A 27,608-nucleotide genomic window follows, 5' to 3' on the forward strand; every position below is an offset into this window, starting at 1 on the left:
TTCATTATTATTGTATTATGAATTATTTTCAACTATCTTGAAACTATCCAAGCAGTGTTTTGCGCTCAGATGTGACGGCGGAATTAATACATTACCAAAATGTGATTACAGAATATATTTAAATTATCCATCAAATTGTCATTTTCTCCTTACAGTCTTGCGAGTTAACAATAATGCCTGACCAGTAAATTGCTTGGTGAACAAAGAAAACCATTTTGGCATTAGGCATTGGCATTAGTTAATGCCTAAAAATGTAAAAGTTTACTGTATAAATAGAATTTAGTTTAATTAATTTTAAAATTAATTAATCGTCTGAGTGAATGGGAACATGATTTATTGAAAATATTGTATTAGTATAAGTGGTTCTTAAGTCAATACTTTTTTAATGGATTGTCAACTTTCCATTCTTCCTCTGCGTGATTCTAGTCAGCTCTGGATTGTTGTCAGCGCAAACACATTTTTGAGCACGTGAATGCTGATTCTTGTCAGCGCTGGATTCTAGTCAGTGCTTGAGCGCTGGAAAAAATAATAGAGTTGTTGCAATAAGAAACGATACATAGCTTACATGTCGCATTAAACTGGCAGATTTTAGAATGTTGTAGGCAATTATTTTGCAAGTAATTACATTTTTTAAATTACATTTAATCTTGTCCTCCCTGGATCTTTGGTGTAAACTCCTGAACGCCCCTCATGAACACCTGAACGCCCCCGTTAAGAACCACTATGCTAGACTCTCATCATTCTATCGAGAATCAGGCGAGAACAGAGTGCACAGAGATGAGTGTCCACTATCCCTCGAGTGATAATCAAGGAAGAACAAAGCTTCATACCAGTCTCTTTCAGCTAGTCTCGTGAATGGATCATAATGAGCACATGCAGCTTCCTCGAGGAGTCGAACATGCTCCACCAGCAGTGCTAGCCTTACACACGCACTCAAAGTCTCCTGAAGACAAAAAGGTTGATGACGATTCAGTTTTCTCTTTATCTATAGTGGTCACAGTAAAAAAAAAAAAAAAAAAAAAAATATATATATATATATATATATAAAATGAAACAAGAAAGAAAAAGAAATCGGATGACTGGAGCTGTTTTATGAAATGACAAGAACAGGCTTTAGCAATCATGCCATTTAGAGAAAAGCTTTCTAAAATCAGTGGTTTGTTCACTTTGTTTCCCCACTCCAAATGACAAACATGTGGAGGCCCCACACTGTGAGTGGATTACATTCTGTGCAATACAATATCTCTTACAGCTGAGGTCAACAGTTCAGCTTCCACAACGACTTTATTCAGGCAATGATGCGAGCCCAAGCCTACCACATTTTGTCATTCTGAATTTCACGGCTGAGTTTCCCAAACTGAACCAATTCCTGCTGACATGTTGCCAATGGATGAGGGTTTGATAGACTAGTCATGGCGGTTATCCCACACTCGCGCTGTCAGACAGGTGACGGCGAGCAACAGTGTGCATTTGCAAATCGATTTTCAGCAATACGGGGAGAACAGGAAAAGACGTTTGCTGAAATGGAATCAATTGTGTATGCAAGTGGAAAGAAAAAACAGATAAACGATTTACTGAAACATTGCAACAGGAGGTGAAGAACAGTCCCAAATTGCCAAATTGCAAATAAATGTACTGTACATTGCACAATATGGTATAGCACACTGCTGTGTACACATTTTAATAACAGCTGTGTATCATATTGACTCTCTGCTAGTAAGCTGTAATTGTGTAAATGATTTATGTGTTTCTCAACAATATACTGTAGCTGCAACATGTCTGAAGTCTACATGAAATGAGTAAATCAGGATTTTGAATACATTTTTATAGAGTTTATTCATTATAAATGGATTAGATTATGGATTAGATTAGAGGGGGTTATATTAATTTAATAATTAATATTAGTATAATTATAATAGCACTAGCAGTAATCTAATAAAAAACTAAAATCCGCAGAAAGGGAAAGTAGTTTCAGAGTAAGTCATTCAATATATGATTATAAATGAATCAAAATACCTTTTCTTCAGAATACCATCCACTGATGAATCATTTACAATAAGACAAGAAATGTGCATTAAGAAAGCAAATGGGACCAATTTAGATTTCATGTTCAAACAAACATGATTTTAAGAATGGATTGCTTTATTTCTATGATGCTGCCTCATTATATGAATTAAATGGGAATAGAACACATGAATCAATGACAAAATTATACAATCATATATGAGGTCATTTCTTAAACCATTCTCTTTACTTAAGACCAAATACAAAGCAGTTATAGAATTCCTGCCTAGCACAATAGCCTTATGAGACTTCATGTTAAAACTTTTGAATCAGTTGTGTTGACTTCTGCATCGTTATTAAGGGTCTTAATTGCACACAGAAGACAACACTTTACAGTGAAGACGTTATGACTGTTAAGCTGCACGGAACATTTGTTTCTGACCTATGTAGGAAATTGTTATGCAACACGCAATTACATGACATTACATGACAACAGGCTTGTGTATAGATGAGAGTGTTAAAACATATTAATTAACAAGTCCCCAGGGAACCCTCTTTACAAATTTGTGTCCAATATTAACTAAAGCAATAATGCAGTTTTTAGTTCTATTTTAGTGAATTTCTTAGGGGACTAAAAGCTGGGTTTGATGCATGAATGGTGATCGTACTTTGAATTGCACTCAGGACTTTTGCATGAGCATACCCTCTTTTTCATAAATGAATACTATTGGGAATAAATTAGTTCTCTGCTAATTAGGCTGGCAGCCAGTTTTGAATGCCATGCTAAGCGAACATCGAGCATGGAACGCTGGCACTGTGTCATCCGAGGAGAGAAATATTCCTCTATTCTCCAGCGCTTATCCCAGTTCCACACCACTAATCAGGATGCCAATTTTATCCCCTCATAACGAGGATCCACACTGCTCTTATATTCCACATCAGAATCCTTATTTGCATATGAGCCGTCCCAGTGTTTTGTCACTTTGAATAAGTAACTGTCATCCAAAACACTCTCTTGTAGCAGCTTCTTAAAGCAGCTTCTTAAAGCATACATCAGTTCTACTTAGACCTCGTCCAAGTTGCAATTACTTATCGCTGGGCCCAGATGGAATCTGTGGGCTTTTATTGCATTTTCTGCACTTATTTTAGGAAAACTCATCTAAATGGATTTAAACGTGGTAAAATGTTGAGAGTACTACTTTTATTTGTAGCAGAAAATGTAATCAAATTAGCCAAACCGTTGAATAAATAAACATGCGGTGTAAGGCAAGCTACTCAAAATGCAGCACTACATGTTACACTACTAATGAGTGAATGAATGAGGCATTTATATAGTACTTCTGTACATATGAAAGCATATGATTCTGTACACGCTGCTGTGAAGAAGAATCCTCTCGAGAACTTTTTTCTACCCTGCTGCTTTGAGAATCAGAAGAGGACAAGTTGGGTTGTTACTGTCAGGGTTTAACTGCAATTATCCCTTCATTAAAATATATTAGATCATTAATAATCAGTCAGCCTTGCCACATTTAGATGCAATTAAAACTTACTTCACTCCAAGGTGTTGGGAGTCCAAGCTGCACGGCAGTCATATTCACCACGTCTGCTTAACTAACATGACGGTATGTGAATCCATCATCAAAATCTGATCTCAAAGGCAGAAATAAGTCACACCAAAATAAAATAAATCAAATAAATATCCCTCCCTTATTTTACAAATAGAAGCTTTAGCAACTGCAAGCCAGGCATTTTATGAGACAGAGAAAACTTGTAGCATTAAAGAAATGTCACGTCCTAATGAGAGAGGCTCAGCTGCCGGTGCAAAACACTCCTGAGAAAATGACAATATGAGCTCAATTGACACCCCCCCATTTCTCCCTCCCTTTCTGTTATCGTTGCTCCCAACAAACGCATTGGGAGCAACGACAAGAGTGCCAATTGACCTTTACAATCCGTAGCTGTTTGCCTCCTGCAAAAATCGTAAGTGACGAGGTTCCGATTCTGGTCACAGTCATTGGTTTTGTGGCAATCATCGTCCGCCTTGCATGAATCGGTGTGTGCTTAATTATGGATGGGTAGTTTTTTTGCCGGTACATGCTCTGAAAATGAATTCAATTAACCCCTTGACTGGTGAACATTGGCAATGTTGTGTGGAATGTGGAGCTTCCGTGTCAACTCTTGACAAGTGACAGGAGATAATTGAGTTAAAGTGCATTAAAAATACTCCAGTTATACTGACATTTGGCCTGGACACTAGATATTTGCCTCACTTTTTGAAATGTCACACCTCTGCTTCCAGTTATTTTCTGTGGCCATTATTTATTTCTGGAACGAAAACTGAATTGCGCATAATTGCATCAGACACACAGAGATTGTACAAAGGGACAGCCGTATTACAGCATACCTTGACACAATGGCAGTGGACAGAGAAAGTTCCCATAGTGGAACTGGAAATGTGGTCATTTTATTGAGAGAGACAATAAAAAAGAGGGAAGAGCAAGGGCAGGATTGAGAACATTAAAGGCCAGTTACTATTTGGGCCAAAAAAAAAAAAAAAAATGGGCTGCTCAAATAAACTGAAAAGTTCTGATAGTTCAAGATTAACTTAAAATAAATTTCATTTTCAACCTAGTATTCCATCAGAGAAAAAGTTCAAGGTCAGTGGCAGTCGGCCCGAGCGCTGGAGCGAGTCGCGAGTTGTGGTTTTTTAGGAGCAATTAAACTGAATGCTAACAGAAGGCTGAGAACTATGTATGCGGAAAGGATGATGCTGGGGTCATCTTGGTTATCATTGGAGACACAAGCAGAGATTTCTATAGGGATCAAACTCATCCTTCATGATGAAAAGATAATGCAAAGTAATATGCAGCTTTATGAGTGGTTGAATGGTTGTCACTAAAATAAAGAAATGTAACCAGTCACATGACATAGATCTGTTAAGCTATTCACAAGCACTTCATTTCACAGTGAATAGTCCCATTTTAAAAGATAAATGTGTAAGTCCACGTAAAAGGGGCATGATTGACTTAATGGAACCCAGAATGACAGAATAAGTACAGATAGCTGAGATAAAAAAAAGGTCTTTCCAAAGAAATTTAGTAGAGGACACATTAAACCTGAAATATGGGTTATGAAAATTAGATTAAGACCTTTACACATCACATTCTTTACAACTGTACATTCTTTACTGTCCTTCAAACTCTTGATTATACATGTATTTTTATGCTTATCTATCTACCTATATAACTGAAATCAATCAATAAATCAATAAATAATGGGAAAAATATATAAAATAAATAAATAAATAAATGGCACTTGCACCATATTAAATGTAGTGTTCATCATCTAGAGATAAGCTTTGGGTGAAAATATGAAATGAATAAATAAATAAATAAATAAATAAATGAATAAAGAGAATAAGTGTGAAAAATGTGTAAATATTAATATATAATCCGTTAATACTATACATACTATTCCTTTTGAACTACATATGTAATTTATCAAAGTATTTTCTTGTCTCCTCCACCATGATGACAAATGAAATAGGTCTATGCAAGTCAGATCTCAAACCAAAGTATGTCCAGATGGATGTATACTGTCCAGAAATGAGCTTCTACTGTTTAGCTTTTAATTTTGTCCAGAAATGATATTATCCTGATTAAATGCCAGGGAAAATAGGGGAAAATCCAAGGGGTAACTTAACAGATGGCACTCAGGCATTAACCTCTGCACTATTTGTTCTGTGATGAGAGGGCAGAGTTTCATTTTATTACCAATATAACAGAGTAATGCAGATTTGAAGCGCTTTGACAGAACGAAATCCAGGGCAATCTCTTTGATGGACAACCAACCCCCTTCTCGCTTACTCACACAAACATACTCGCTCTCTCTGTACTATCTCCATACTTTCTCTTGCCCTGTCATAATTCCGCCTCTTTCTTTTCCTCCCTCACTCTTTCAGCATCTGTCTTCATGCCTCTTTTATCCCACCTTTCCTCTCTCTCTCTCTCTCTCTCTCTCTCTCTCTCTCTCTCTCTGTCTGTCTCCACCCCCGCAGTTCTAGCACTTGCTGCAAGACCCGTTCAGCTGTCACAGATATAAGCAGACATTATCCACTGGCATACATTTGTGCCTTGGACTTCTGCAAGTAATGACTGCAGCATTAGGATTACCTCTGGACCCCCCCTCGAGTATTCAACTGCAATCATTCTGTCTGTGATGGAGGGGGAGGAAGCAGCCTTTATTACACAGGGAGAGTTGACATAAGTTAGAGCGGTGGAGAATGAGTCATCAAATACAGCTACTCGTTCTGAGCGGCTAATGCTTATGCTAGCTTCGCTTCTGCTGAGCAGGAAATGATGGCTTCGTTAAAGAGCTTGTATCTGTCATTAGAATACTTCCACATGCAATATGTGCAGCTAACAGGGAGAAATGTAACATATATGGCTGCTTCAAATGGAGATTTGAAGAATGTGTTTAAAGGGACAGTACACTCAAACTAAAATTCTGTTTGATTGCTCACTTTCATGTCGTTCCAAACACGTTTGACTTTGTTTCCTCGGTGGTACACAAAAGGAGAAATGCTACAAAAAAAAAGTACTGGTCATTTTTTTCAACATAATGTCAATGTCAATTTTATTTATATAGCACCAGTGTTCTCAAGTCTCACGCACTGGCCGTGAGACACGCAATTCAACCAGTTCACACGCTCACACGCCACACCATGTATTTCTCACGCTGAAAAGGCAATGCTAACCAAGTTGTCCTGCAAGCTTTATATATAACGTTATATACGAGGCGCAGGCACACAAAGTGAAGTTTCCTTTCGCCAGCACGGCCAGATTGCGTTCGTTACTAGGCAACATAGATGCGCGAACACACGGAAGTCGACGGAACATTCTTGGCCACCGTACGTTCGTTACTAGGTAACCAACAACATCGCACGAACACACGCCGTGATGGAGAAGGTAAGTTGGAAGAACATTTTTGTCTCGTTTAACATTTTTAGGCTAGAACATTTAATATATAGCCCATCGTATACATTATTATTGCCTGTTATCAAGGCATCAAAATGTGCAACAAACACAACACAAAACACATTTCATAAGCTGAAGTGTGTACTCTTGTGTACACACACACAAACACACACACACACACACACACCTTAATACTCTAATATGTCATTTGTTCACAATGTCCCACCACACAATAAATCATTATACCATTTCAACTAGACACATTTAAAATGCAAAAAGATTTGTGTTTCCAAACTGTTTGGAGCAATTTGTTATATTTTTGTATATTTGTAATTTTGAAATATAACATTAAAGAGTATATTTGATGACGTGATGAATTTGTCACGATCCACTCACAGGAAAAGAGGAGAAGATCCAATAGCAGTAAAATTTATTGGGGAATTCTGTACTCACAAACAGTCCAGGCAGGGGTCAAAACCAGAGCAGCAATCCAAACAAAAAACAATACAAAACAGGCAACAAAGCAGAACTCGGAAGTGGTGTGATAATAGACAAGGACTCCGTGACAAACACTGAAACAACCAGGGTATATATACACACAGAACTAACAATGAAACAGGGAACAGCTGGGAACAATGATGACGGGGAACAGCTGAGTGCAATGAACAGTGATTGGTACAGACAAGGATTGTGGGGAATGCAGTTCATAATGTGACAGACACCGTGGGGAAGGAGGAAATCTAGTGGTAACCAGGGAACACAAACCAGACACTGTGACAGAATTGCTCTGTCATTTATCAGATTTACCAATTGTTATAATTTAAGTTTGTGCTGGTTAATTATGAACAATGGGTAAAATTGGGGGCAGGGGCAGGGCTCCATTAGGGCTCCTCCCCTAACCGCATGTGATCTCACCCCAAGCTTTTGATAAAACTTGAGAACCCTGTATAGCACCATTAATCCCAACCGAGGTTGTCCAATGTGCTGCACATACTGTAGTAGACATAATAAGACAATACAATATAATAAAAAAAAAAACTTATAATAAAATCTTACAATACAACTTCCTCATTGAATATAAGCCAATAAAAAAAGCGTTTTTAGCTTAGATTTAAAAACAGACAAATATGATGCAGAGCGAATACACAAAGGTAGAGCATTCCACAGTCTGGGGGCAGATACTGAAAAAGCCCGGTCACCCCTGCACCTCAGCTTCGATTTTGGAATACATAATAATCTTAGGTTAGAATACCGGAGAGACAGAACTGGACGATATTCCAGAGAGGTAAGGAGGGGCCAGACCGTTTAATGATTTAAACACCAAAAGAAGAATTTTAAAATTCACTCGATAACACACGGGCAACCAGTGCAGAGAATGTAAAACCGGCGTAATGTGATCCCGTTTTTTAGTCCTGGTTAAAAGTCTTGCAGCTGCATTTTGAACTATCTGTAACAGGGATAAAGCTGACTGGCTAATCCCAAGATATAGTGAGTTATAGTAGTCCAATCTAGAAGTAATAAAAGCATGAATTAATTGTTCACATTTTTTTCTTGACAGAATAGGATAGAATAGAATAATTACAATCAATGAGGAGCTTTAAGGTCAACCGGAAGTTGCAAACGACTTTTCTCCAGTGTTGTGATGTATTTCCAAGTGAAACGGAATATTGAACAGAGGGCAGGGTTTTACTCTAGCGCTCCTCCTCTCCATCTCTGCTCATAGCAGACTAACGGTTTGAGGGTTGTGGGTAAGCATTTTTAACCAGGGTTCGAAATGACTTAGGACTCTTGGGGGGTCCCCTAAAATTCAATTATTAAAAATTCTGAAGACTACCTTGCTACACTAGCTATATACTGTAGGCAACATTATATGGACCAATGTTGAAGGTGGGATAATGGTCTTGGGATGTTTTCATGGTTTGGGCTAGGCCCAGTATTGTAGTGGTGCCTGGAGAAGTGGCTATAATCTAACAGGTAAACCTCTAACTCTGGAGCAACAAAGTTGCAATTCTTTTTCCCTCAGAATTGCGAGATATAAAGTCAGCATTGGATGAAATAAAGTCGCAATTGCGTCTTATAAAGTCAGAATTCTGACTTTTTTTCTCACAATTGCGACTTTAGGCTATATATCACGCAATATAGGCTACTGACTTTATAACACATAATTGCGAGTTTATATCTCGCAATTCTGACATCTTTTCTCAGAATTGTGAGATATAAACTAACAATTGTGATATATAAAGTCCAATTCTAAGGGGAAAAAATACGGGACTTTTTTTTTTTTTTACCTCAGAATAGTTTATATTTCACAATTCTGACTTTATAACACGCAATTGCGAGATATAAACATGCAATTCTGAGAAAAAAGTCTGAATTTCAAGTAGCATATTTCTCGCAATTGCGAGTATATATCTCATAATTCTGACTTTATAACACACAACTGCGACTTTATATCACACAATTTTGACTTAACACACAACTGCGACTTTATATCACGCAATTCTGACTTTATAACCTGCAATTGCGACTTTATATCACGTAATTCTGAGATAAAAAGTCAGAATTGTGAGATGTAAACTCTCAATTGTGAGAAAAAAAGTCAGAATTGTGAGATTAAAAAGTCGCTATTACCTTTTTTATTTTTCACTCTGTGGCGGAAACAAGTTTCCATAGTCTGCTGTTAGCTGGCGGATCATTTGGCTTATACAGCTAGCAAGAAACGTTGACAAACGTATAGGCTATGGACCCTACTCTTCTAATCATTACACTGCGTATCTAGTTAATGCAACTTTTGATATAGGAACTCGAGCTCGTAATATTTTACTATAAGCAATTATGGAGATATAAACATAATCGAAGCACTTACAGGATTTTCATTCAGGTTTTCACCCTTAGTGAGGTTTCGTTTTGCCGCGTTCAGCTACAGTGTGTGTCTGCGGGAGCACCACAACAACAATCTGTGACACTGTATAGCAGGGGTGGGCAAACTACGGCCCGCGGGCCACATGCGGCCCGTTAGGCTGTTTAATCCGGCCCGCCGAGTATTTAAAAAAATTGTCTTAAGATCGCATTAATTTTGCCTTTTTTCTTGCAATACTTTGCGTTATATATTTATATATATATATATATTGCGTTGCATATATTTGACAATCGGAATATCAGATATTGCATGCCATAGCTAACAAATGTAAAAAAGGAAAAATGACATAAAAGCAGATCATCATTCATTCAGCGCTGTTGTGGCTGCGGTGTGTCACGTAACAAGCAATGACGCGTCACCATGGAAACCAAACAGACAGCGCCTTAAGCGCATAGACTTGTTGCACGTTAATGTTTTTTCCTTTTTTGGAAACTCAATGAGAAAAAAAATGTTTGGTAACCGCTTGCACACCTTAGTTTTTCCTTTGATTTGTCTGCTATTTAGTTTCTTTGCTCCTCTGGATTTGTGGATGTATCCTGCCCGATTCCGTTTACCGACCTATCGTCCGGCTTTTGACTTCGCTCCCCTGTCTGCCATACAGAACCCGTTTTTTTTTTTTTTTCATTAAATGTTCTGATCTCCCTTTGCCTTTTATGTTTTATTTTATTATTCTTAAAATAAATTTGTATATTCGTTTATTTCCACAAATGTATGACTTTTGGAAGTGCAAATTGCCATTCAGTTTTAATAAAGTTGAATTAACGTAACCTGTAATTTTTACTCTTCTAAGTGTACACTTGCAGATGTTTTGTTTCTAATTTACTGTTAGGCCATTAAATAATAATAAGGATAAACAATATTTAAAAAGTATAGGCTATAATTATCTAACATCTTTAAAAATTAACATCAAAACATAACATACTAAATGGGGGATATCTACCATAAAAAAAATTATTGTCAGAATGTCGTCTCTCAGTTGTTGAATTTCGCACAGACATTGCCACAACATTGTCTGTTTGCTCAGCCCGATCTTATGAAAGTGCGAATACCACGAATTGTATTTGTAGTGCATAATATGTTTTCGCGTGCATATGATATGCACTTTATGGCGTGAAATAGGCAAGCACTCCACACCCCTAATCCTAACCAAGGGGTTTACAGTGTGTAGCATGCACGGAAAAAAAAAAACAAAAAAAACAAAAAAAAAACAAGATTTTTGGGCCGGCTACTGCTACTGGGCCGGCCCTCTGTCAAATTTTTAAAACCCAGTGTGGCCCTTGAGCCAAAAAGTTTGCCCACCCCTGCTGTATAGGAACTCACTCGGCGCTGCCCTGATTGCTGCCTCGCGCTAGGAAATAAATTAATTACTGTTATAAATATAAAACGTCACTAAAGACCTATAATTTTCACAATCATTTTTAATGTTAAAATATATTTGTCGGGGACCCCCCAAAATCCAAAAATAAATTCTTATGGTGGGTCCCTAATGACTTATGGAGGGTCCGGGACCCCCCCAGACCCCCCTCATTTCGAACCCTGTTTTTAACCCAAGCCGTCAAACTGACGTCATCAGAAAAGGAACGCCATTCCAGACTGGAAGAAACTTTTCAGATTTTGATTAAAGATTACCACGGCAAACTATTTTTTTTCTGTGTATTAACTTGCACTGATTAATTGTTCACCACAAGACTAGTAATATGCGCTAACAAAGTAAATAGGGTCAATTTTGATTTCACGTCGACTTTAAAGGTTCAACAAGGATGCAAATACACCATGAAAGTGGACCATGCAACTTGTGTGCTATATTCCAAAACTTTTGATTCATGGCTTTGTGTGAGAAAGACTGAAATATTCTCCTCCAGCGAGCTGTTGATGAAAACCGCTGTGATCACATTTTTGAATCAATGAGCTTAAACCAGATCAGTCTGATTTGTAGATGAATCAATCAGATTGGTTTGGTAAACAACTGATTCAGTAAACAGATCTGACTCAAAAGAACATTTAATTCACGAATTAGACATTATTACCTCTCTCACGAAGACATTGAGGGAAGCTAGGGGGACGTCAAGATATTTAATGAATAATGACTTAAATTTTGGGTATGTTCCTCACTTAAAACCATTGAATGACTTCAGAATACCTGGAATACAGCGCACAAGACGTATAGACCACTTTTATGCAACATAGGGTATGTTTACAAAACAACAATTTGGCACCAAACGAGCCAAATCTTTTTCCTTTGCAATTTTTTGCATACAGAACGCAGCGTTGTCAAAATTATCGCGAAAACGACTAAAAACGCTGCATTGTGCATGCCAGGCCAGCAGTTGGAAAGTCACTTTGTGAAGAAACACTACACACCGAAAGACTGAACAAGTAATACGAATGCATGACGTCACCGTTTTCATAAATTCATGTTTTTGTCCTACAAGAAAGCTAAATGCAGGTGAGTCTGGTCAGGGTTCGAGCTAAACTCTGCAGGGATGTGGATCGCAAGGGCCAGAGTTTCCCAGCCCAGCCATTGTCATTATTTGTAAACTAATACAGTTTGACATTTGCATTACATAACCAGCTCCATACGTATTTCTTTTCTGATGTAGTAAACTTTGGTAGTTCACTTGGTACAGCATTCACGGTCCTGTGAAACACAATAAAACTCAAAGCTCAAAGACTTGTGGAAGCACAATACAATGGCATGGCTGTTTCAACAAATGCGTTTTTGTTTGAAGTTTGTCTTGGGGTACGTTCTTTTTTTGCTTTTGTGTCCTTTAAAACTCAAATCCCCATTCATTGTAAATGCTTTCAGTAATTCCTCATAATATCTCTGTTTGTGTTCACAGAAAAATGAAATTCATATGATGATAGGATGTATGGATGAACTGTAAGCAAATTTCTAAAGGACAAAATTCTGCTGTCTGCATTAAAACAGAAACATAAAAATTGAACCGGCAAGCAAAAGCTAAGATTATAAAAGGCATCCGTGACTGTACTTCACTGGAGAGTAGACCTAAAAAGCAGGTGACAAGTTACAAGCAGTTCCCTCACCAAGAAAATTAATCGATTTCAAACAAGCTCTCATTTTATGTAGAAAAGAATAATAATAATCCTAGAGCAAAGTATGATGGGTTTAAGCAAATTTCACAAGACACTACAACACATACCAGATCTTGTGTTCATTAGTTTTCACTAAGCCAGTGCAATATGCAAAGGTCAGGATTATTTGATTCAACTAAATAGGGCATAATGATCACACATGCTGAATTGATAGTAGGGTGTAACAAAAGACAAAGCTCGGGCAGAGCGGGCAATTACAGAGAAACAAAATAAAAAGCAGTGAATCGTGACTAACAAACAAAATCACTGACTCAGATCACAACAGGAAACACACAAAGGCTATTTCAGACCAATCTGGCCCTCTAGACAAAAAGAGAGTCTGAAGACATTAAAGAAGTAAAACGCTGACACAAGATAGTATTGTGAAGTGTTATTTAAATTTTTTGTGGATCTATACAGTTTTAGCAATTATATCTTAAAGTGCTGAGCGCTTTTCAGTCGGCGCTACATTGTGTTCCTTCATGCGCACGTTTTAAATGAAATCTTCTAGCACAATGCATTGTTAATTAAGGTATACATAGAGGTCATTTAAACTTTTTTTTTCAATACAAACACTATGAAACATGTTTAAATGCATGCATAGTCCTACAATTTTCCACAAAGCAGAACTGTCATACTGTACATGTACGAACGGTAGTTAAGTGTATGAGAACAATATATTCAGCAAGGCCAATTGGACCACATACAATCTGCCTTGGGAGGAACTAAGATTGAATATGATTGTTGTTTCTAACACATGTCATTTAGGGTGCAAGTTATTATCAAGATGGATATATAATAGCTCTTCCTGACATCGTTACAAATGCCAGATACTTAATTAAAATCTCTTCAGATACTTTAAGTGAAGCGTATATCTGTAATCCACCATACATCCTACTTGCATTATGGCTGTAATTAGATATTCCATGACATCGTGAGCTGTAGGGGAGAATAAGAAAACGTAGCCACAGCCAAAACATGTTTTTCACCTTCCCCATAGATGAAATGATGGTTAACACTTACATCTGACCCTCTCGTGTGCCTGTCTCTGAGTCAAAATGAGTCAAAGTCCTCTTCAGCAATTCATGCTATGCTATGCTGTGATAATATGGAATGCATTACATTGCATTAACCTCTGCACCTGCGCTAATTGAATCTGCGAGCCTTAATGAGACAGAGAAAAGATCGGCAATGTGCATCGCTCACCAAGGTTGTCTGTAATTACAATTAATGATGCCCCTATACTTTTTCCATTTATTTCTCCAGAAAACTAATGGTTTGCCAATCAGCCACGACAAAAACGTATGTTCTAGCCTGAATGTAAGTTAATTAGGTCCAGCTAAAGTGCATGAGCAACAAGCAAGTCCAGTACTTACACAGCACTATGAGCTCCACGATGGCCTCTCTGGGTTTGACGTTGAAACCGTTGTACTGACTGGTTTGGCAGCGGTACGTTCCGGTCATCTCACGGGAGACGTTGACGATGCGCAGAACTCCATCGTAACTTTCGGTTTGCATGTTGCCATCTGGCATGGGTGCCTCCTTATCAGCACGGGACCAAAGGATGATGGGTTTGGGTTTGCCGGAGACCAGGCACTGCAGCTCTACTGTGTCGCCCTCCTGAGTGGCCAAAGGGGACTTTCCTCGTGGGACGGTCAGGTTGGGTGGAACTAAAAGAGAGTAGATGATGATCAAAATGTACATATTACATATTTTACTCCACAGTCCTTGGAGGAATGTTCTGGGTACAAGTCGACAGCATTTATTGTGTAATGATAATAACCAGAAAAAATTTTGTTTGTATAAAAAGTTTGTATACTATACTACTACAAAATTGTATCATTTTTTCTATGATTTTGAAAGTGTTTTATACTCAGAAATGCTGTTTTCAATTTTAAACTATTTTACAATGTAATTTATTCCTGTGATGGCAAGTTGCATTTTCAGCAGCCATTATTCTAGTATTCAGTGTGACCTGAATATTTTTTTTCTTTTTGTGCATTTTTTTTAATGTAAATCACCAATTTTGTAGTGGGACTACTGCTCTAGGTGAATAAACATCTTGTCACAGACATAATATCTGTATCAGTTTTGCCAGTACATCAATAGAGACATCTTGTCACCCACCAGGTGTCAGGTAACTACGTTTCTTGCTGGTTTTCGCCGTCAGGCATCATAAACGTATGCAGACGACAGGAAGGAGACAAGTTTATGTTCTTCTGCTGATTCCAGACAACAGTCTGGCAAACTACCCGCTCAGCTCCATGTAAACAAGGATGTTGTCACCTTCCTTCTTGGTATTCTAGCAGGACATTGTGTGAAGGTTACTAGGTTTACAGGCCTTATCGTTGTTGTGTTGTCATGACGACAAAAGACAGAATATAATTTTACACACTTTTCTATCACTATAGTCTCATGTTAACACATATAATATGCGTTTTGTGTGGCTATGCTATTTTTTTGCCTATAAACAGTATATACTGTATTTTAATGTTTATTGCCAAGTCTCATTTACTTAAATTCTTTCTAAATGTTCTTTCTTTAACTAAGGGATAAAAACAACCTTATTTTCTGTTGTAATAGACATAGAAATGTCACAAATGCTGTCGACTGACCCTACCTTGTATTCGACCCATACCATTCCTTCAAATGTTTCCAGTTATACTCAGGATGTCTCGGTGCAAGGGAATCTTAGTTTTCCACATCAAATCCTCAATGACTGAACAATTTGTCCAGAATACTTTCTGCCAACTTTTTTGATTGAGTTCAGACCTTAGAAACAGCAGGGTCAGGTTGTAATGACATGATCTGTGAAACAGGACAACTGAAGATGTATACAGTTCAACAATGCCACAGACACACAGCTTCCTCTGAAATGAGCCACTTGGGTGCTGCATAGGCCCCTTCCATTAAACACACTGTAAATCTTGACTTTACTATGTTCAAAGTATCTGGACATGAATTGTCCAAGTCTCCACAGCCCACTTCACAAGCTCCATTAATAAAAGAGCTGCATGAAAACAAGGGTCCTTGTTGGGTAGTGAGCATATCACTTGATTGTGTTCTTCTGGGATTTTTTAAATCCTATTTTAGTACAATACAAAAAACGGGAGGTCATAATAAAAGCTATCATGCATGTATGAGATGTGCGGTATGAAAGAAGATGACAAAGACACATAAAGACTGTACAGTGGAAAATAAGAACTTTTTTCCTCTGGATAAAAAATAGAAATCTACTTTTCTCTCCTCCAGAAGGTGAGTGGGAAAGACTGATTTATATAAAGGGATGGTAATGAGTATAGCATGAAAAAAGAGGAGAACAATGCTGAATGTATTTCCGATAGCGACTGTAGGGGGCCTGGTGGGAGAGAGATCTTGCGTCTGCAGGTTGATTAAGCATGACTTCTTTTGCAGACCCAGGGCAAACAAACAAACAAACAAACAAACATAGGATATTTTGCATAATGAAATGAGTCAGAAAATAAATCACATTATCCATTCTGTCAACATTAAAAGCCTAAAACAGCATTATCTATGTTTTGTGACAGAAAAAAATCTTTTAGATCTACATTTGTATCATTAAAATGTCATCAGTGGGGGAGGCTGAGATTATTTTGTTTTATTGAAGCTATAAAGCCGTAATGTGCCGAAACAGTCGGTAAAACAATAATAAATGTAATCACCATAAAAATGTTTTAATAATAAATAATTTTAAAGTTTTTTTTTTATTTCAAAGAGTGATGGAATCCTACCATTAACCCCATTTCCACTGCAATTGTTTCTCATTTACTCAGTAATGCATGCATGATTTCTAATTAATTCAATTTTATAATTAATAAATCCATGTTCCTGTAAGTGCCAAGCTGCTTAAAACATGTTACGGTTTCATCTGCTGAAATTCAAAGACTGAGGTTCTCAGCAAATCTCTTTGAATCCTCATGGCAGTGATATTTAACAGATTCAGATGTATGACCTTCATACATACAAACAAACAAATAAATATCAGCAAATATTGAAAACAAAGTAAAAAGACATTAATGCATGAGGTCAGTGGTGTTTTGGATTCCATCCTGGGGTGGGCATTTGGATATGTGTGGCAGGCAATGTGTATACATATTATGTATATATTTATATAAATCTAACATATATATAGACTTTCACTTTCATGAGAAACTATTGAAAAGTTTCTCGTATGGAAACTTATTTCTTCGTTAGGGCAATACGTCATATTTCAAGGCCTTATGGCCGCTTTAATGGATTTAACTCAGAGAGGTGTTTAATTCGGATTTAACTGGCGCAGTAGGAGGCTCAGTGTGCATTGTCCTATATGGTTAAAAAAATACATTGGTACAGTAAAAAAAAAGTAAAGAAATTGGATTTCTTTAGGGCAGTATTTGGGTCAATGACATGACGAGCATATTTTGTATCCAAGTGCATTATTTTCTTTTAAAATAATTTGATAAATTCATGACATATGTCACTTAATTCTATAAAATCTATTTATATTGAATTCATTTTAAGTACATTCTAATAATACATATTATTTTATATTTTATTACCTTAAACCCACACAATGTCAGGTGGTGCAACTGTCCAAACAAGTTCTGTCTGAAAATGGTGTCTTAATAATATATATATATATATATATATATATATATATATATATATATATATATATATATATATATATATATATGAAGAGTTCAGATGCAAAAGCCTCTAAATGCCATCTGACATTTTCTTATTTTCATGATTCTGCCATCTAGTCCTTGTCATTCTTTAATTTTTGAGGCAGGATCATGGCAGACCCATGTTTTGTGTACAAGCACATGGCCATTTGTTTGGGCCATGTGCTTGTGTTGTCTAGTTCTCTTGCCCCGCCCCCTTGTTATCCTCGTTTTGTCATTATTGCTTTACCTGTGTCACCTGTTGTTATCATTAGTCTCCCTATTTAATCCCCTTGTGTTTGCTGTCCTGTGCCGGTTCATTGTTACTCTTTACATGCGGTCATTCATAGTGTGAAACCTGCTGTGATGCTACACTCTGTGAATTCTGCCTATCTTTGCTATAGTTACGTGTGAGTCATTGCTAATTATTACCTGTGACTATCTTGTCTTAGTTATGAGTCCTGTGAAGATCCTGTTTGTGTTTTTGCTGTTAGTTAGCATCTAGTCGTCTGTCAAGATCATAGTCTAGTTAATCATCCTCTGCCTTGTCTTGTTTTACCCCATCGTGGGCTTTATTTTCACCTTTTTGTTTTCAATAAATCGTGTTTAGTGTACTCTGTCTGCGCCTGGGTTCTCCTTCCTCACCATCATAACACTTATAGAATGATCATTTTTATCAAGCTTGTATGTTTTAATTTCAGTAATTTCACTTAAATGATAATTAATAGGTAATCTTCATTGCCATTTAAGTGAAATTATTGAATTTAAACATACAAGCTTGATAAAAATGATCATTCTATAAAAACATTTCAGATGGCATTTAGAGGCTTTATATATTAGGGCTGTTTTCGACTAAGGATTTTCATAGTCGAATCTGATTTGTTAGATTTTCCCGTAGTCGACTGATAGTCGAACTTTTTTTTTTCTTTTTTTTTTAGATAGCAGCTAGATTTTTTTCCATTTCAAACAAAAGAGATAAAAAACATATATATCACACATATATCATAACATTTCATAAACATGAGGAGCAATATGAGAGAGAAATTTGGTGATGGTTGTTTAGGTACATTAAACCACGTAAAGCTTTTTCACGCCCATGAGAACCGCGTGGAGTCAACTCACAGCCGCTCCGCTGCCCTGCTGAAAATGTGAAGCAGAAACGCTTAATATCAGATAACGTCCATAATAATTGGACTCTGGGTTCGATTTTTTGACCATTTTCAGTGGTTATGAGGAGCAATATGAGAGGGAAATTTGGTAATCGTTGTTTAGGTACATTAAACAAAGTAAAGCTTTTTAACGCACATGAGACCCGTGTGGAGTCAGCTTTTTAACGCACATGAGAACCGTGTGGAGTCAACTCACAGCCGCTCCGCAGCCCTGCTGAAAATGTGAAGCAGAAACGCTTAATATCAGATAACGTCCATAATATTTGGACTCTGGGTTCGATTTTTTTTATCATTTTAAGTGGTTATGTGGAGCAACATGAGAGGGGAATTTGGTAATCATTGTTTAGGTACATTAAACCACGTAAAGCTTTTTAACGCACATGAGAACCGTGTGGAGTCAACTCACAGCCGCTCCGCAGCCCTGCTGAAAATGTGAAGCAGATTTTTGAATACATTTTTATTTATTTACATTAGTAAGCTACAGGACATCATCTTTCAAAACATGACCTGAAAAAATAAAATAAAAATGGTACCCAGCCCTTCTGAAAATGCGAATGCGTCTCTGTCCCCAGCACATTTCAAACCAAACTGACGCCCATGTATTCGACTATGAGGTAAGGTTCATAGTCGAATCAGACCTCTCCGAATCGAATCGTTGAATCCTCGACTATTAGAAGTCAGCCCTAATATATATATATATCAAAAAATATTGGTACAGTAAAATGTACAAAAATGTTGGATTGTCGGATTTAACGCACCCTTACAGGTGGCGGAGAAATACAGATTTTCTTCATTCAATTCTATCAGCGCTTATTGTGAGCAGAGCCATAGACATAAAATACTTTAGATAGTGTTGTTATATTAAGGGGAGGCTCACGCTTCATTGAATGACAAAATAAGTAGCTAAATTCAGCCTTGTACAAGACAAAGACGTGTGCACGCAAAAAAAAATCCAATGCATATGAAATTGTTTCTTGTGAGCACGCAAAAAGTTGCTTGTGTGAAAGTCTGTATATTTTACATTTTGTGCAAAGGTCCATTTAGAGGCTCTGTAAAAACGAGCTACTCTCTCTTGTTTGTAAAGAATAAGAATAGCTCACCAGTGGTGGAAGAGATGTTGACGTCTATGCTGATCTCTGGTATCCCTCCGTTCTTTAGTGAGGCCACACAGGTGTAAGTGCCAAAGTCAGTAAATTTGAGGTCGATGATGTCCAGGTTTGTGGTTCCTGGGGCAACGTCTGGGTCAGTCTGGGTAATGACCATCCGCTCTGAGCTACGCAGTGGACGGCCGTTTTTAAGCCAACTGAACATCAGCTCCTCGGGCGGCGTAGCCTCCACCTGACAGGATATCTTCACCTCTCTGCCGATCTGGATGTTGTCATCATTATGATAGGGGTCTGGTGTGATCCAGAACCGGCCCTTCTTCAGAGCTGTGTAGACAGAATGAAATGCAGCCGATTTAATAACAACAATAATGTTCATGTGGATATTTCTTCAACTTTGGCCAATTTTCGCCCTTTAATTGTTAGAAAATACACTCAAGACACACTCTAACTAGTTTATTCCACAGGAACTTTTTTTTTTCATTAAGTTATTTAGGACTGTCATGATTCCTCGATTCAATTTCAGTGCTCAATTTTTTATCACAATTTTACCTGTGCAAATTAACCAGCAAAATACCGGAAGTGGGGCATTCCACAGATTTGAATCCACGAAGTGCATTATTAGACCTTTATCACTGCACAATATATTAAAATCATCCAAAAATCATAGTATAGTGCTACTGAAATCACAAAGGATGCGATTCAATGAATTAAATATATTGTGTATTTAACAGTGTTGGTTTCCGAAACCTCTTTACGCTACGTCATTCTTAAGTTAGGCTAACATTCTTAAGTTAGGCTAACGTTCTTAGTTAAGTATATCTTCTGTAAGTCACTCGTTCGGAACTCGTTTGGTCTGGACCACTCTTAGCTTTACCTTATCACTGTTGCAGGTCTATAGCCTACGAATATAATTCTGAAATTTTAATACACAGTGTTCAATTAGGCTAATTCAAGTGTTTTCATGCAAAGAAAAAAATTGTCATTACACTGATTGTTGTTGGATTTTTAATTATATTATTATACAATATTATTAATTTAATTAAAAAGCGCTTTTAAAGGCCAGTGAAAGCATAGGCTACTGTCAGTTAAGTCCTATTCGGACGCTAATATTGTTTCTCATGGGCTTGTATGATATTTTAAACATTTATAGGGGTGAGTCGGTGATTTTAGTGTCGTCCGAATCCATAATATCAGTGTTTTTCTCACCCAACCTGCGTAAAAATCCCTGGCCAAATTAGTACCTACTGTTTTTTTGACAAACAGGTCGTGTGGTAATTTAATTGCCGTCTGAATCCACATCTCTGAGTTTACAAGAGATTCAAAATCCACTGTTTAAACCCTTTTTGATCACTGCCGAGCACAGAGATGTAGGCCTACACTTTTATTACTGAAATGCTGGAAAGTATTTACAAGAACAATATTTCATCGCCGCTCCACCTCAGCGAACAAAAATGGGAAAGAGAAGAAAGCACGTAAAAAATTGAAATGGTTATCATGGCAGCAATATATGATACAATTTAAAAATATGTAGGCTAGGCTATTATAGGCTATTATAGTTTGGATTATTTTTTATAATATCCCATGAGTCCTAATAAATGCAATTTCAACTATTTCTGAAGTACTTCTTTTATAAAGAACACTGCTTTCTCACATTAACAGCCCCTGCACGAAAGAATAATTGATTCTCGAGCCATCGATATCAACCAATTCAGCACCATCGCCACGGACAGCACCCGGTAACGTTGCACGTAAGAAGGTATATCTTAAAGGAGAACTCCGGTCAATTTTAACATTGAGCTAATTTTTTTGTACATTTGGAGTGCTGTCAATACAGAGAACAACGACAAAAATCGGTGTTGCCTACACCGAGTTATTCTATTTTTAAAATTTGCACCCTGTTGACTTCAATAGGGCAAGTACTAAACCTGCTTTTAGCCTCTTAACATCCTTGATGTGTCATTACAAGTGCACAGAAAATGTGAGTGATTCCTTCTGAGTGAACACGGGTGAATCTGACTACAGTAGATGTAAAAGATATGTATAAAAATGATGTTATTTAAGCCAGCGCAAATACCTGTTTACATCCTGTTTTTCGGTTGAAGTCCAAAGTAGTCGATTGCCGAGTTCACGCGCGTGATCATAGGTAACTAAACCTATGCGCGTGAACTCGGCAATCGACTACTTTGGACTTCAACCAAAAAACAGGATGTAAACAGGTATTTGCGCTGGCTTAAATAACATCATTTTTATACATATCTTTTACATCTACTGCAGTCAGATCCACTCGTGTTCACTCAGAAGGAATCACTCACATTTTCTGTGCACTTGTAATGACACATCAAGGATGTTAAGAGCCTAAAAGCAGGTTTAGTACTTGCCCTATTGAAGTCAACAGGGTGCAAATTTTAAAAATAGAATAACTCGGTTTAGGCAACACCGATTTTTGTAGTTGTTCTCTGTATTGACAGCACTCCAAATGTACAATAAAATGAGCTCAATGTTAAAATTGACCGGAGTTCTCCTTTAAGCAACTTCCTAAGGTATGGTTCGGCGAACACGCCTAGAAATGGTATACCTTCAGTTAAGTTATACCTTAAAGGGGGTCGCACACCGGACGCGCACCTTTTCAGTTTATGGCCAGCAATATTGTTATGTTTAAGCAAATTATGAAATTAAGATAATGCCTGTACTATGTTATGATTGTACTGTACAATTAAATACAATCGTTGCTAAGTCTGCAGTCTGAATTCACTTTACCTCCGTCCGTTAACTGAATGAATTGAGAATATCACCTGAAAATCCGATAACATCAGCAATTTTCATTCAAGCAGCTGATTTCTGTGAATGAATGTAAAACTAAATGTATATTGCAGCACAGGGGGAAGTCAGTATATACATTAACGACGATTTGAGACAAATAAATGTACATTTAATGTAAAACTATGTAAATGGCGCTCTGAGGTGCGGCAAGATTTTGAACAAGGTCCTGAGCCGTAGCTGGGCGCCGCGAACAGACGGCGAAAGGCGCCACCGGTGTGTGTATACTTATAGATAATAATGTGTTCGAATTTAAAAGACGTGGCACGGCGCTGAGCTGCGCGTCCGGTGTGCGACCCCCTAAGAGTCTTCGTAGCTCGCTAAGAGATATATATATTTGAAGTCATTTTAAGGCTATTGTTCACTTAGGTCTTTTTTATAACCAAAAAAATAAAACAAAAAATTAGATTAGGCTACTAGATTAATCGTCTAAATAATCGACCGATTAATTGATTGCCAAAATTTCCGTTAGTAACAGACCAAAAGTCATTTATCATTAAAATGTCCACCACAGTACAATTACCACCATATTTCCAGAAATATATTTTGTTTTTTCGAGTTCATTGGTGGAAATGACACTGATGCAAATGACATTTGGAACATTTTGGACTCTTTTGCCTTGCTAAGGATAATTTAATTACTAACATTTTACATAAGCTAAATAAACACAAACAATATTTTCACACTTTTGGCATAATTTACAAAATGACAGCTTGATTGTAAATAAACTTTTATTATTATTTTAATTTATTATTATTATTATTATATTTCTAATTAAATTAAAACACTAAATACGTTTTAGTATTATGTAAAATAATACAATTTTAATATTATTGTGACATTATTATTGATATTTGTATCGCTTTAATCATATTTACCTCAATTTTCTTCACACTTTAAATGTCTCATATTTCATCTCAAGCATGCTCTGCATTGCCATTGTCATCTATAATAAACAATTGCAACTTTTGAATTTTTCTTAAAATAAAAGGAGCAAAAATCAATGAGTATAGTAAAATATTTCGTTTTTTAAATCATTTAAACATTTTTATATTAAATATTTAGTTCATATAGTTCTTATATGATAATATGATGATATTCTTTTATTTATTTTAATTCTTGGTATGTAAAAGTACCTGGGGTTGAAGAAACACCCATTAATAAAGGCACTTTCCTTTTTATAAAATATCAGTTTGCTCAAGAAGCAGTAACACACTGCACATTTTCTTATCATAAAGTCTCTTAATCTCTTCATACAAGATTTGTACTGCATGGTTAATGATGCATTAAATGCAGTGCATCAGTTTACATAGCTAAAAGGTCTTTCCTTAATGTAATTTCAAAACAGTTTAATATACTTTTCCACAATTCATCCACACCACTGCTTTTGAAGTCATTATCACTGTGACAAGCCAGTAACATAAACATGACAAAACTCAAAATGTTACTAAAATACCCATAAGCTATTTTTAAGGAATGGAGGTGAAAGACTACCATCTTAGCCAGTGAATACGGCACAAATAAAGCTGGATCTTAAAATACATAATCCCACTATCACCCCGAATAAGGTGAGAAATAAACAGAGGGCCCCTCAAGACACACACACACAAAAACGTGAAATTATAAGGGATTGTCAAGGAGTCGCGCACTTTCTCTGTTCGGAGGAGAACAGACGTTTCCTTCCACAGAACCTCAGTCCTTTGACACTGACATTGAGAAGAACTCTGACTCAACCACACTGACATCTACAGAGTTGGAAATGATGTAAGAATGGCGTGACATGACACACACTTTCCACACTACTCCACACATGCTAATGACTTAATCTTTGCAAGGCTGGATTGAGAGATCTTGCGCACTGTGAACTCACATTCAGAAATAACCCCAACTCAAAGCCACACCAGACTGAACAGCAGCTATTTTAGGATCTTTATGAGTTAAAACCACACAGTAAATAAGCCGAAACCGCAAGCCGCCATTCTCAAGAAAAATTATCTTTTGTAAAGTCGCAAAGTCAACATGAAATCAAATATATATATATATATATATATAGGCCTATATATAACATTTTGAAATAGTCTCTTATGCTCACCAAGGAAGGCTGCATTTATTTGATCAAAAACTCACTGACCCAAACTTATATATCAATAAACCTCTCTTCACCTGTCACAGAGACCGGTTCCCGATGGATAAAATCAAGTCCTGCCCTATTTTTTCTTGTTCTTTTGGGAAATGTCACATTACACATGTAAATGGGTTGTGAATGCAGTTTTTCTAAAGTCACATTGACTTCAACAAAACACAACTGCATATTTATGAGATTTTGGAGGTTTCTTTTTTGTTTTACTTTTCATTAGCGCTCACTGCTCTCTTTTCAACAGGAGTAAAGGGGTCAGAGACACACAAGAAAATGTCTCCCAATGGGATTCCAAGTCTCAAGCTAGCCATGAGCCAAAGCAAAACACCACAAACTCATTTCCCAGTCATTTTTGAGAATGCTGTGCATCTGGCCCTAATTATTAATCAGTGACTGAATTATTTAAAAACAACTTTTAGGAAATCTTATTAACCAATTGCATTAATTCGGCACATTTTACAATCTGTTACAATCTGGACTGCTAAGAGAGGATGTTTCAAGGTGGACTAAGGCAGAGACTCTGAAAATTATGAGATAGATGACAAAGAAGAGCTGTAACTTTGCAGGGTTGCTTTATGCGAGGTTCGGCTCGGCTGGCCTTTCCTTACTGGTCAATTTGCGACTTAATCAATAGCTGAATATCGTGGTGAGATAGCTGTGCGCTCTTTGGTGAGCCCATAAAACGTGCAGGGTGTTAATGCTTTCGAGTCCAGTTCTGTCATTATCAAAAAGCACTGCAGGTAAGCAATTACCAAGAGACAAGCTGCTTAATCTTTCCAGGACATTTAAAGTCAGGTTGCAACACGTTGAGCGTTTGACGATGATTTCTTACAGTAATCCGCTGTAATAACATCTCTTGAAATTTCAAAAACGCTTAAAATGGAAATCCAACTTTTTGCTTCAACTTTTAATGAGCTTTCCAACAGAAGAATATATCAAGGAGCTCCTAAGAGACAACATAATGGTTTCTCTCCACCATTTGCACCTGTGTTTTGTAAATGTTTTATGAAACGTCTGGGAAAGAATTAAGACATCACCTCGAATTACTGCTAAGCTTTTTTTGCATTCCAAAAAACACAATAATGATGTTCAAATACGATTCCTTTCTGGCATCAAACATATGCAGAAGATATTGATGGATGCATTTCAAATGATTTTGTTCTAGATGAGTCTTTTCTTTGTGATATTATAATGAGCTAGTTATTTCCTCAGCTCAGCACCCACCACAGATCATTGTCAACACACTTGTTGCATTATATGAAAATCAATAATTCTTTTGACTATCCCTGCATAGTCGTGCAATCAGAGTGAATAGATACAGTGAATGGTTGAGAAAAGTCTTTTACTGATGAATATGTGGTGCCACACACAAGCACTTTTCTTTACTTATATCATCTTATGCAACCATGGGAATTTAAAACAGATCTTTTTTTTCTTCATGGCCACATTTGCACTAGTCAATTGCACCTTTTTAGACAGCAAAACTGGAGTTTCAGACTTACTCTGCAATGCTGAATATTGCAGGAAGGGTTTGTCATTTGAAAATGGAACATTGTTATTTGGCACATAATAATCAGTGAGTTTAAATTAATGTCTTTCATAATAAAAAATAAACCGATTATCATTGCACCTGCAAAAAACTCAGAAACATGGCTCTTCCAGAATGTTCTATAAAAATATATTCATATTGTATAATAAGTATTACTCAGGAAAAATCAGGAAAAATGATTTATTCATCAAAAGAGAATGAGGATCAGAACAAATGTATGCAGAATGCACCTGTTTAAAGGACATTTTGCATAAAAAAAATTTCTGTGCAAGCAAATGGTGTATAAAAAGTATACAAAAACATAGAAATAATAGTGAATGATAACCACCATCTCACATTCCGTTATACAACAGGCAGTAGTACAATCAACATAAACCCCACCAACAAGATGTGAGCGCTCACATTAGAGGAGAAGAAATGGTTGAATACAAATCTGTTATTAGCTGTAGTAAATCACCACTGCAGCAGTCTGCTAATAGTCACCACCTCATCAAAAGCAACTGAATTCTCTATTATCCATTTTATTTAGCGGAAAAATAAGTCAAGTAGCGCAATGTCGAGGGGATCATCCTGAGCCCAGCTAATTTGAAAACAGCTTTACAGGCAAAAGCTGCATTCAGTCATTACATCCAGTGGAATCTCATCAATGTGCCCTCACATTCACAATACTGACACATTGCATTGCTACAGACAACGCAAAAGTTCGCACAGCAATTCTGCTGAGAAAACAGTTGATGTGAATGACCATCAAAGTGATTCAGAACATCATTTCCATATCAGAAATATGACCAATTTCTGCAGCCAGGGAAAGGAGGATGGGAGGACCGATTTTTGCGTGCCTGTTTTGATTGCTTGGTGGAAAGTGGCCCAAACAGGAGATGATATCTTCTCTGTAAATAAATAAAAAGATGAGTTTCTATAGCAGTGTGCAGGCTCAGCAATACCCTCCCTTCCATCCCCTTAGCTAATAAATATCTTATAAAGAACGTTGGGTTATTTTGCAGTTATCTGCAGAGCAGACCCTGCAACGTCTGGCATAATCTGCTGAAGAGTACTGACAAGGCTCAGTATTTGAGTGATAACTGGGAAGGGTGGGGTGTGTTTTATTGATGATGCTGCCAGCGGGTGGTGGAACAGAGCTGTCAGAAAAGGCCTTACTCAGGGATGGCT

General features: G+C 37.0%; 1 protein-coding gene across 1 annotated transcript in view; it reads right to left on the reverse strand.

The window, feature by feature from the left end:
* The window catches only part of mdga2a (MAM domain containing glycosylphosphatidylinositol anchor 2a), a gene marked incomplete at its 5' end in the record, with an annotated part of 155,998 nt that overhangs the window by 48,031 nt on the left and 80,359 nt on the right, over positions 1-27,608 (reverse strand). The window contains 2 exons of the mRNA XM_081347548.1: positions 14,370-14,663; positions 19,930-20,259. Coding sequence (XP_081203674.1) covers positions 14,370-14,663; positions 19,930-20,259 — 624 coding nt within the window. The remainder of the gene's footprint in view (positions 1-14,369; positions 14,664-19,929; positions 20,260-27,608) is intronic.

This window comes from Scardinius erythrophthalmus, assembly GCF_964197995.2.
Source record: "Scardinius erythrophthalmus genome assembly, chromosome: 19".
Lineage (NCBI taxonomy): Eukaryota > Metazoa > Chordata > Actinopteri > Cypriniformes > Leuciscidae > Scardinius > Scardinius erythrophthalmus.